We start from the raw sequence: 13,036 nt of genomic DNA on the forward strand, positions 1-13,036 counted from the left end.
GCAAGACATGAACGTCCGAGTGAGGCGATTGAACACCAGTCTGTTAATGTTGGTACTAATACCGCGCCTCCTAGATATAAAGGACGAGAGGCTGAAGAAGTTTGAAATGTTTGTAAGTCTAGAACAAGTACGACCAGTCAAAGTCAGTGATTCTAGTGGTCCATGGACTGATGACGAATGCATTTAAAATGACCAAATAGAACAAAGTCTTTGAATAGGAGTTTTCAAGCGAAAAACCAGGCATAAATTGAAAAAAAATTACAGTTTCGCAATTTCAGGAGTGACTAACTTTAACCTGTTTTGGCAAAGTCCTTCCGGTAAAACATAACGAATTATGAAAGCTTCTGTTTTGCTGATTAGCAATCTTATTCACATAACATTGCTACACAATCTTAATCAAGCCCTTGCTCTTATTCTAATCCTAACCCTTGAGATTGTTTAAAATTCAGACTTGAGATTGTTCAAAATGTTCAGATGATCTTTGCGAACTTAAAACGTTTTCACTTCATGAAACCATGAGGCCGACAATAGATTTTTAAAGAAGATACCGCCTTCGTAGAAAAGAAATCCCTCTGGAGCTGTCTATTCGATCACAGAGACTACTAACATTCATGACTGCGGGTTCAAAGCGGGACCAGCAGTGCTTCCCGATTGGGTATGTCATCAGGTTGAAAGGTGATTACACAAGCCAAACCGATGTTTTTCTTTACGGATGATATACCCAATAAATATTATGAACCTTTCTCAATATTAAGCATTTACAAATTAACCCATATGATAAAATTTATGTCATCATAACAACAAGTATGATTGCATGCTTCATGATTGTTCAATCCTGAAAATTGATCAAATAAACAATGCTTGTACATCTATGAATCTGTGTCAGACAGTGAGAGGTTTTCCGAACAATGCTATACAAATAGACCTCTAATCTTATTCAAGAGTCATCTCACCGTAGGATACGAAGCAAATATTTCGCATTTGATCCATCAGAAAATTTGGAATGTTAGCTTTCTCAGGTGAAGAAAGTAAATCAGAAGCATGAGCCAGGACAGTCTTTTTATGAACAAATCGTCGTCGATTAACATGAATGGAAGTATGCAAAATCCAAGGGGGCAAATTGTACTTTCAAATCTTTTGAGCTTTTAATACTCTTTGAAGAAAACATTATATGTATTCCACTGTCATGGTAAAAACCATAGTTTCAATTGAATCCAGATAACAGTGAAATTCGTATCTGTGATGTGTACTGCATGTGTTATCTTGTGTTATCTTGTTTTCCCTTTAACGGGCAGGTTTTTGTATCAGCTTTATCTCTGAGTAAATTGACTAACTATGTGCACCAATATAAAAGGAGAACAAACGACTAAGATCACTTACACTGTCAATGTAAACAACCATGCACTTATGCTAGAACGAGGGAATGAAGAAAGTTCCTTAAGTTAAACGTTTAATTAAAATATAATGAAGAGACTGTGAGTATTCATTGATGAAGCAATCCTCTTCCTACAAAGTTCATCTCTAGCTATCAGGTCAGCTACATAAAGAATTTCATAGCACGGGAGATTCTGTATAAAGTATTTTAACATGCTTGCCCATTTAAATAACTATTAAAGCATACATAACACTATCCTTTGTCAATTAATATTTCTAAAACATACATCAAAATGGCGATTAAAACTAATTTGACCCATAAGAGATGGCGTGTAGGTTTTTGTAGGGTGTGTCACTGTGACTTCTAGGTACCTTACCATGTTCCCTAATATCGAATGACTGATGAACTGACGGTGAAAATATAAGATTTTCATGGTTGACATGATTTAACTGAAATATCATTGAAACTCATTTTATAATCTTTCAAAGACAATCTTAATGGGTATTACAATATGTACGCGTCCTGTTGAATGCCTATCAATCTTATTTGATGAAAAGTTCTGTATTTAGAGAATGTCAAAACTTAATAAACTTTAAGAAAATTCTACTTTTTCACGAAATATCTGACTGAAATGACCTATGGACAACAGAAAAGTCCACACTCATATAAAGGTGTCTGAAGTATGAAACGTTTCAAAGTATTAAGGATGCAATAGGACAAAGTGCAGGCTAGTATTCAAATTCTAAACCGATCTCAGCAAGTCTAGCTTTAAAGGTTTCGTCGATGGCTTGACTTTCTTCGGGCGTTAGACGACTCCCCCAAGTGCCAACCTTACCTGAGGATGCAAACAGAAACGTATACAATCAGATATGACATCTGTGAACTACTCTCTACGCTGTGTGATGGTGACTTAGCAAAAAAGATAGACAAGTATTTCAGTCAGACTGAGAGAAAGACAGTTGAACAACAACTGATCATGTGTATGGACACATGATCTAAAAGATATCCCGCCTCTGGATACGTACCCTTTCGTAGCATTTGTGCCTTCTCGCCGAATGGGACTCTCACGTTGGCACTTTTGTTCTGCTTCATGACGTCAAATGAAGATCGTCGCGTAATTTCATCCAGAGTGTTTTCATCCAGTGGTTTGTCCAGGAAGTTACTGATTTTACGGACACTGCCCTTCAAGTCCTATAGATCCAGAACATGGAAGGCAGAGAGAGAGAGAGAGAGAGGGGGGGGGGGGAGAGAGAGAGAGAGAGAGAGAGAGAGAGAGAGAGAGAGAGAGAGAGAGAGAGAGAGAGAGAGAGAGAGAGAGAGAGAGAGAGAGAGAGAGAGAGAGACCAGTGTTCATAATGTAACATTTATAGAATTAATGTACACACATAAAAGCAAAAAACACCTACACAGTAAATATAAATAGTCAAATAACTATAATGAATAAATGAAGTAAATAAACATATACATTTTAAAGATCCATTAGCTGTAACTTTGGTCAATTTTTAAAGTTTGTTTGTTCTGTGTATCATCTGCAGTTTCTGATTTGAATCCCTGGACCATGGAGAAATTCCTAATATTTAGCTCATAAATATACCCTATATGAGTATAATCTGCATTGTTATTGTTTCAATTTTGTATTCAGGTCCGGACTAGAATACATTTATTAACAATAATAATGGTTAATTGAAAAAAACAAACAAACACAAAGACTACAGAAAAAGACCAGAGGAAGAAGACAAGCTAACCATCAAAAAAGTTGACAAAAGCTCCCAACTTTTCAACATGTATCCTTTGTCTATCTTTTGAAATTGCTACATACTTTTCTGTTTTGTAAACAGAATTCACGTACAATTTAAACTGAAGAATATTTGGCAGTGAATTAGCATTTTTACATCTAAATATATAAAAGCGTCCCATAAGGACGATGAAATTTATAAGTAAGCTAGAACTCGAACTCGAGTCACCAAGTATACAGTATACTGCATTAAGCGTTATGGAATTTTGTGTAACCATTTGAAACCACTCCTCTAGTGAAATCCAAAAACGATTTACATAAATACAATCCCAAAATAAATCATAATAATCCTCTTCAACCTCTTTGCAAAAATTACATATCGGGGAATTAATTAATCGCCATTTATAAAGTAATAGGTTTGAGGGAAGAATCTTCATTGTCAACTTATATTGAAAATTCCTTAGCTTAATATCACTAGTTAATTGGAATCGAAGCACTAACAACTTTTTCAATAAAAAGAAATTAAAACCAAAAACAAACAAAAAATAATAATGGTCATTTCACATATACAGGCCGTGCTGGCTAGTAGGACACCGGGCATTGGTCATGATGATCGGATTATAGTAATATTCTGTAGTTGATACATTGAAACAGAGTAGTGAAAAATTAGTCAAAAGTTACAGCTTATGTCCCTTTAAAGAAACTAATAAATTAGAACTTGCAAGAGTCAGCATGATAAAAAGTATTTGAGATGGTTGTCGAATTATGCTCGATTGGGGATTTGGCCGAGCGGCTGTGACTGTGATGTCTTGGCTAAGTGACTTGGTGCCGTGGGTTGTAAGTTCGAATGCGAAAGAAAATCTACTGAATTGTCTGAGTGCAATTATACATTACTCCGTGTCAAGTTTGTTGGAAATTAAATACTCACGTTTTTCATGTCTTCGAAGAAAAGGAAGAGAATGTTGTCATCGTTCCGATGTTGCCACCAGTATGCAATGTTTTCAAACCAACATCCATGAATCACTATATACAAAAGAAAATTTGAAAAAAAAGGTATATTGGATGTTTCCGTATCAGCAAGAATTTGCAATTTTTATTTTTAGCAGCACCTTTAGGTAATACCTCATCTCATTTACATAAAATTGTTCTCAGTTTTAAAACAAGGGTACAGTGAACATGTGAATGACAGTGTTTTGAGGTTGTTGCGAATCAAATATGTTTTTATATGCAGAGATCGTCTCGATATCTTTATAATCAATGTATAAAAGTGTACAAAGTGTAAGATGCGAGGTATGATGACTATTCCACTTTTATAATCAATCACTAGCATGAAAGTTTAATACAGAAACAATGCTCATTAATGTAATTGGCATAAAGGAAAACTAATCTACGTCACATCTTTCACTAATTAACACGATTGGAACTAATTTTGGATAATTGGATCTTCATATTTTTTTAAATTTTTCAAGAGTTTTAGCTTATATATATTACATATAGCTATTAATGTTACAATATTACAAATTACTCATAAAAACAAGTTTGTAACTTAAAAAGGAAAAGCATTTGCAGGTTAAAACGACCTTATTCACCATTCAATCACCCCAAATTAGTTTCAATCGTGCGTGTTAATTGATAAAGTGGTGCCACGTTACACGTGAGAAACTTCGAACTCTTGGATTCGGTGTGTACTTTCCTCAAACAGCACTAAAAGTCTTGCATTTAAAAAAGTCCAAGGCAGGACAAAACTTTGACGGTATGACTATGATTTTATATACATTGTTAGAGATTTGTTGCTAAACGTCATGTGGTTTGAAGTGGAACTCTTTAAGGAGAAGAAGACGAGAGAATTTACATGTTTCTTTTTAGTACTAAGCAAATTGAAGCACGACACCACATCGAACTAAATCAAATTAAACCGTATCAAAATGTTTAGATACCGTTTCCTTTCAAGAAGTTATTAAAATATTCTTCCCATCCCCAAGGATGTAGCTTGAACTCGTAGTACGATATTAATACGTCTTTGGGATTTCTTGCCACGTAAATTACCTGTAAATTAAAAGATAAAGGGAGAGTAACATAAAGTTTTGAGCGAGCCTATCACAGTGTATTGACTGCATTCGTTCAAACATGAGGCGAGCTCTGTAATATAAAGGAAAGATGACGACAATGGGAATTTTGATGGAGAGATGAGTTCATCTATTGAACTCAAACATAAGTCCCACCTTCGGTTTCATGTGAAACATTCCTTGCGGCAATAATCGCTTTGGTAAATGCGACTTTATGTATCTCGGTGACTCCACTGATTCTAACAACTTGTAAACCGGTTCAGGTTGGACCATCTCAAGAAACGGTATACGCGTGTCCAATGGCAACTTGTCGGTCTCTTCTAAGTCATCGCTACCTCGAACAAGAGATGCTATCTCTTGGGTCCAAGTTGTACCTAGAAATTTAAAGACCAAATAGTGTATGCTGTTAAAATCACAGAGTAAGATAGACAGAGTGGTAACGCCTGCATGCCTTTTGTTCAATGGTCGTCTCGGTAGACTATTGGCTTTTCATATTAAAATGAGCTTCAAAGGTGTTAAACTTTTTGGAGGCTTTGTTTGTGGTTGATAATTACACGAGATTATGCGAAATATACGACGAGATGGCATCGTACTGCCAGTCGCGTAGCAACCATAGTTACTTTGTGAGCTCTCAGGCCAAAAACACTGCTTCACGCCAATCAAAACATAACACGCCAGCAGTTTCATAAACATGTCTTTCCTTGACGCACGTGTAAAAGACGGTATGACTGACCGTAAACCATTGAGTAAAACCAGACAGTATCGATAAAAGACTTTCAAATTTGGTTCAAACACACTCATTATATATTCATAAAAATATGAGAGGAATTTTTAAAACGGTAAAACTCACTTTCCTGAAGCCTCAAAACACTCCCGTTTTCGCCAGCACGTCAATTCTGCTCAGCACCACACGAAAACAACAACACAAACTTTGCCGAACATACTTTCGCTTAACAATTGGCGAAAATCCGAAAATTACCGAAGGATTCATGGTCGGCACTCTTCGGAAAAGAGAGGCGAGAGCAACCTGAGGCGAGGCGAACATGGATGGGTTACGTAACCGCTTCACGCCTTAAACAATACCCGTTGCGACTCTATCTATCTTTCTCTATGTTAAAATCAAATATTTCCATAGCTGTAGGTCTTTCAGCTTGACTGTGAACAATGTCGGAACAAAAGACTAAGAAAATTAGCCTAAAATTGCACATGTAAATTCACCCATCATTTGACCAAATGATGGAAAATGGGTCTTTGAACAAAAAAGAGAAAGTGCACCAGGTTCGCAAAATAACAACAAACAAGCTAATTTCAAAGATACTTAAAACCTCTGATATCGATGGATGAACCCGAAAATAGTGAAGGAACCTATATTTGGAAATTTCCAGTCGGATCTGCTCTACAGCGTCCTCTCTTGATAAACAATGTAATCATAACAGAGAGACTGTGCTAGGTGGTACTGGTACAATGATTGCTGCTAGACCTATGCATGCCGTTTCGCCTTTTTTGTTTTTGGTTGTCAGACTGGGATAGCTTTTTTGGAATAAAACAGTGAGGATACACGCGGTTACGAGTTTTAATACTAATTGTCCTGTGTCGCACAACTGTCTATGAGACACAATAGGAATAGCAACACCATAGGAAAACAACTATACATCGTCAAAACAGTCTCCTTGCCGCTTGAAGAGACCAGGCTAAATAAGCATCACATTGCGTGCATCTTGTCTAGCCTGGACTTTAGGGATGGGGAAAGATAAAAAAGATAGCCTCACCGGATTTAGGATATGTCACGATGTATACATCATCCTTCCTGACGGTAAACTTCTGTACAGCATCAAGCGAAGAGGATGGGAAGAGATTTTCGCAAAATAAAACTCCCTCGTAGTGGTAGAGGCGGCCGGGATCAACCATGTTGTGGACAACGATTAACCTTGATTGAGTACCTTCAAGTACGACAAATACATGTAATTCGCTGGTAAGGCTGCATTCACAATACTGGTAAGGCTGCATTCACAATACTGGTAAGAGGCTGGAGGAATTTGGGGGATTCGAAAATTTAGGGGGTAGTAGAGGGGGACTTGCAGAATTTTGCTCTGCATATATGGGGTGGAACTAAAATTAGCTTGGTTCCCTTTATTATGTATACATTGTACATTCAAAGGTTTGGTAGGTAATTCAATGAAAAATGAATAACATAAATGGATCTAATGTTAGTAATAATAAAACAAAGTACTGAACCATTTTGTCGCATTTCATGACTTTTAGCTCAGGAAAAATCTAAAAATGTATAAATGCCAATGAATTTTCTTAAAAACACAAGTACTGAACTGTAGGCCTCGTAACCGGCAGAAACTGCAACTGTTGATAATTTTTAAATAATCCTTTGTAATGTATCAAATACAGTTTCATGCTGCCTCCTTTCAGCATGCTAAAACACACAATATTTAGTTTGTCGAAAAGGTCTGTGTAAATATTGGTGATAATTGAATTAGCCTTTTGACTGAAAGTCATTTGTCAATGATACAAATGCACAGACATACACAGGCTGTGTGGCAAGATGAATACTGGACAGTTCAACATGTTGTAGGGACTAGAACAAGAACACTGTATAAACTGAATAAAATTATTGTTAAAATTATCAAAATTAATACAGCTACTATTATGCTACTGCCTATGGGCAGTGTCACTGTCACTGCATACCGACAGTGTCAGGGATAGCTCTGATTCTGATGTAGTTGAAGAAGTGTTTGGACCCTATGGCGCTCATGACAGTGAAACATACTTGTATACAAGATCAGGCCAGAGAGCAAACAACATTGGAAGATCAGAAGACTTAACAGTTATCAGAGATTTTTGAATTCTGACATATTTGAATAATCAAATATTAAAGAAAAAAGATGGGGTCACAAATATACGATCGAAAGTCACAGTCTGCACCAAAATCACTTACAATCAATTTGATATATAAAACCATTCATTTCAAGTACATGCAGTGAATTAAATTTTCACATTTTCATCGTACAATAACGCAAAAGTAAAACTTTGAAAGTAAAGATCAAATTTAAATGAAAAAAATTCACGACTAAATGAATTAACTTATTTTTAACTAAAATCAGCCTTATTACACCAAAAATTTCAGAGATTAAAGTGTTTCTTTGAAAGGATATTTTAACCATCTAGTATTGTCAATTTTGTAAACTTTTTAAAGTAGCATCTTAGTAATGTATGTCTTGTACTTTTGAAAAAAAATGTTTTGGTAGGTCTCTGTCTGAGCTAAGTTTGTCACAATTTGGCAAAATGTTAGCGAGAATTCACAGTTTGTATTCTCTCTCATGGTCGCCATTTGGTGTGCCAGTGCTTTTCAGCAGGTGTCATTGACCTGGACAAAGTTGGATTAACTCAAGTCGACTTAGACTGATAAATCCATTAAGTCCACTGATGCATTCAATTTAAAAACTTGCCTCAGGAATATGGTTTTCCAAACTGCTGATAACAGGTAGTGTCGAACATCTGCGAGTAGAACTGTGCAATGCATGTCTATTCTTTTCTGTGCGTACATCCCTAGGAAATATACGGCTATATGATAATTTGGAGGGACTTCAAAATTCTGATCATATGGAGGGGGACTTGAAATTTTTTAAAGGGTATTGAGGGTATCTGAAAAAATAACATTTCAATCACAATTCCTAAAGCTCCGACCACTACCACTATTTGTTAACGCAGCATAATCTCTCTCATTGCCTATGGTAATAGCTTTTGTGCATATGACTTCCGACACGTGACAACGTATTTACTACTCCTTTTGCAAGAGCCTCTTGTCTGTAATTCACTTCTCGGTAAACTTTGTATAGACAGAAGACAACATGTAATAATTTTCGTATTATAAATTTACTTGTCGATACGCTAAGTGTAACTATGGCTGCAGGGCTGTAACTCGAGGTTTTGCCTGGGAATGTGGGTTGGACGGCAAAACTACATACCAAGGTAAAACCTCGAGACACAGTACTGTAACTAGTATAACCATAGACAGTAGAGATTTTCTAGGTTCCTCTATTACCCTGATAGAGGGATCGTGGTATAACCGATTTCATTAGGGTCTCTGGTATGAGAAATATAAAACCTAACGTTTATTTTATCAAGGATCATGTATTATCAATGAAGTATTGAACAAGGTTCAAACAATGGGCGGTACAAACCTCCATATCTACCTTAACCACGGTAATTCTACCCCATAGTATCGCAGCGGCACATGTAGGGCGACAGGCCGCATTGATCAGTCATCTGTTTGCTACAATTCCGCTCTGCGCCTACGCTAGGCGCCCATAGACACGTGTAGGCACTATTCATCTAGGAATTATGATCAACATATGTCATGTATTAAACATTTTTTATTATACAACTCTTACCTATGTCGCGTGTGTATAGTATTTAAAAGAAAAGTCCATATTTGTTAATCCCTGATCCCCTTTACCCTGACCAAATAACTACACTCCCTCTGCCAGTTCTCAGCCACTTGAATGAAATACCTACCTACGTTCCACCGACGATGGTTGTTGCCACAAACGAGGAGTGCAGTTGCCCAGGAATTGCCGTCACCCAATTTCCGTGATGTAGAGTTGGGCAAGAAGTCTGCCTTACAAACAATCATAAATTGAGGTCAAACAGATAAAAGGTTAAAGTTTAACAACTGAAAAAGTGCGCATGTCATGTCAGCTCTATGGTGGTCTGGAGCCGTCGTCGATAAAAATACTAGTACGTCAAAATTATTTATGTTTAGTATTATTTTAAAAGTGATTTTTCAGTCGAATGGCAGCCCTCGGCCGCTGCGTGACAAGAAAAAAAATCAGAATACAGCGATGGCCGAGAGCTGCCAAAGAACATTTCTGAGTAAGTTCTAATTTTCTAAATCCCTCATTTGTAATGTCAGGCTAGGAATATTTCTACATGTAAGTAAATGTGCAGATACAGTAAAGAACAAGGGTGATAAATCGTTGATGCGAATTGAAGGTCGGGCATTTATAAATATATAAAATAATATATATATATATATATATATATATATATATATATATATATATATATATATATGTGTGTGTGTGTGTGTGTGTCTGTGTGTCTCTGTCTCTGTCTCTGTCTGTGTCTGTCTGTGTCTGTGTGTCTCTGTCTCTGTCTCTGTCTGTCTCTGTCTGTGTCTGTCTGTGTGTCTGTCTGTGTCTATCTGTGTTGTGTGTGTGTGTGTGTGGGTAAAAATGGTGCAAATATTTTCCTCTGTTTTTATACAAGGAAAATGAAAAACATATGGCACAGTATTCCTGAGCTGTGTATTATGGTCGGAATTTGAATTTTCATATTTACTGTAAAAATGAGATGTAACCTGTCCTTGTTTTGATAACATTGAATCTAAAACAGAAGTGCACAATGAGCGTCAGAGTCAGTCAACTTGAAGTTCAACAATCTCTAAAAATAAATCTGTCTTCCATTTCTTTTGAATAGCCAATGTAAGAAACTCCTTCGCTCTGATCATATTTTGTTCTGAGATGTCAAGTCTGTACTCTGCTGGTATTTTCTCATCTACGAGAGGCCAAATGGTGGAAAGTCCTGTCTGGGAGCTCGTTACATGACTATAGAAACACAATAGTAAAAATATAAAGTACACACATCAATAAAAGTACATTTTGCTTCCTCTGTTAAAAGAAAGCCCCACTATCTCTAACTTCAGATTATTTTTTCAACATTTTCAATCCATGCGCTTTGATTTAGTTGCAGGATACAGCACATTGCAGCTGATATGTTATCAAGCTGGATGTCATTTCATACAAGAAAATAACACAGTTAACCTATGTCACAATCCCCTGAGTCAATTGATGATCGGCTTAAAGCCGCAATTTTCAATCCCAGGTTCTCCTCCCAGTCAAACACTTGGCCAGTACGATGTTTGATTTCTATAACATTAATTACACAAAATGATCTCAACCTTTTGGCACCTTCTGCTACTCCTGTAAACAGAGTTTATACAAGCGTTTGATTGACGGTCGGTTCAAATCGCCAACGGTCATTGATTCCCGTCCACCAACGCTCGAATTTCCCAAAAAAATCTTCTTCCAGTCGCGTCAAAATTCGATTATAACCACAGAGTTCGATCGGCAGCAGCTTCGCGCTGACCGTTTGGCAGACTGTCTGCGTTTTTTGTGGCCAGAAAAAACTAAAAAGTGGCATTTTCTGCAGCGTGTGCCCGCGTGTTGCCTGTTTGGTTTCCACTTACACAATGAACGCCGCCATAGCTTAGCGCCCTTTTAAAGGGAGGCTCCGCCTTTAAGTACTGATAAAGTAATTATTGCTTTACAATGCTAAATCTGAGTTCAGATAGAATGTTTGAAGTGGAATAGTATAAGCACAAATCACACGAATACTTCTTCACATATGATGCTTATAGTAGCTTGTCTACATATTTTGAGACTGAAACAGACATCTAACCAGCTTTCACCTATGTCAGTGTGTTATCAGTCCTCTGTCTTTTTCTGTCTGGCGGCTGTCTGCATGAATGTCTTTGTTCCATGTGTATGAATGTAGCTGAAATTCTGCATTAATGCAGTAATGCATTATGTGTGCAAAGCAAACCATCAAGATCCACGGTGTTTTATTTCGTAACAGTGGGCAATTTCTGCGAACTTTTTCTTGCGTGTTGGTCGAGAACTGGTTGCGGAAGAGAATAGGCAGAGGAGTGTACACAGGCAAACACGAAAACAGTCCCCGAGGTAGTCGGCTTTCGTACTGGGAAAGGTGAAAATATGGCACATGCCGAACAGTCTGCTTGTTGATCAAGCTCGTCACTTTATTTGTGCGGGTTTTCATTTATCGGGAATGTAAGATAAATATCTAAAAAAGATTATAAATATCGCACAAAGGTGAATATGTGTTATTCATGAGCATCATTAGCATCAAGGATGGCAAAACTAAATTTTATTTTACTGTTTTACTTGAATGTTTGCGACTCTGACGTAATCATAGAACGAATGCTTCTAAGATTGGTATATTTGTTCATTGAAAGAGTCAATAATTGCAACGTTTATAACATTGATACTTTTTTTGTTGTAGAATCGAGACCAGACGTCCGCTTTCTGATGATGCAATTGCTTGAAATATAACAGTTACGGTCTTTGCATCCACTTAATCCCTCAGTTTATAGGAAAAATGGATCTTATAAAGTCATGCGCTGTGAAGTACTCATTTCTTATTTCGACATTTACAGAAAATGCAAAAACATCTGTTACAGTCGACTCTTGTTTGTCATCATCCTTGTACCGGCATGATTATTAATAATGGCTTCACAAACAGAAATAACACCCACCTGAAATTTGAAGCTACGCCGGCCGGTATGGCCATCTGTTGTATGGATCGATCACGTGCTTTGACTTACAACGACATTTCGACATTTACATTAAAGTGACGTTTAATTTTGCATACAGAGCGGATCATTGAACTCTAGTATTCCGAGTCAGGAGCGACTTCTATCACCGTCCTTGGAAAATTTTAATCTTGCGAAAGCGTTGAAAGGTAAGAAAATAGATAAATAACGTTTACGCTGGGTACACATATTTCAATAACGCTTTCCCTTAACTAGCGGAAAATACAACAAAGTTGTAATGACAATATATGAGTACTTGTTTAGGTAGAGAAAGTCCAAATAAAAAGAAATCTTGTTTCCGGTAACCCAACCTATCCTTTTAAAAACCTCTTTCCCATTATTTTTTTGTCACATTTTTTATAAATCAAGTCCGATTTTGCAAAATTTTCTGTTGTGATAGATTGCATTCCATAAAACAAAAATACCGCAATTATACGGTGCCGCTCAAATTTGATCAG

At 36.8% G+C, this 13,036-nt stretch overlaps 1 protein-coding gene across 2 annotated transcripts; it reads right to left on the minus strand.

Annotated features, from left to right (window-relative positions):
* Positions 1–1,437: 1,437 nt before the first annotated feature.
* LOC139135155 (sulfotransferase 1C4-like) lies at positions 1,438–12,545 on the minus strand. Of its 2 annotated transcripts, XM_070702411.1 has the most exons (8): positions 12,522–12,545; positions 9,704–9,802; positions 6,946–7,116; positions 5,333–5,550; positions 5,048–5,156; positions 4,039–4,133; positions 2,401–2,566; positions 1,438–2,210 (listed from the first exon to the last, which is right to left on the minus strand). In XM_070702411.1, the coding sequence occupies exons 3-8, from the start codon at positions 7,082–7,084 to the stop codon at positions 2,104–2,106; spliced, it is 834 nt and encodes a 277-aa protein (XP_070558512.1). In that variant the 5' UTR covers positions 7,085–7,116; positions 9,704–9,802; positions 12,522–12,545; the 3' UTR covers positions 1,438–2,103. The 2 variants fall into 2 exon arrangements, with proteins under 2 accessions (XP_070558512.1, XP_070558511.1); XM_070702410.1 differs by lacking the exon at positions 12,522–12,545 and having other exon boundaries at positions 9,704–9,841.
* Between the last annotated feature and the right edge of the window lie 491 nt (positions 12,546–13,036).

This window comes from Ptychodera flava, chromosome 6, assembly GCF_041260155.1.
Source record: "Ptychodera flava strain L36383 chromosome 6, AS_Pfla_20210202, whole genome shotgun sequence".
Classification (NCBI taxonomy): Eukaryota; Metazoa; Hemichordata; class Enteropneusta; family Ptychoderidae; genus Ptychodera; species Ptychodera flava.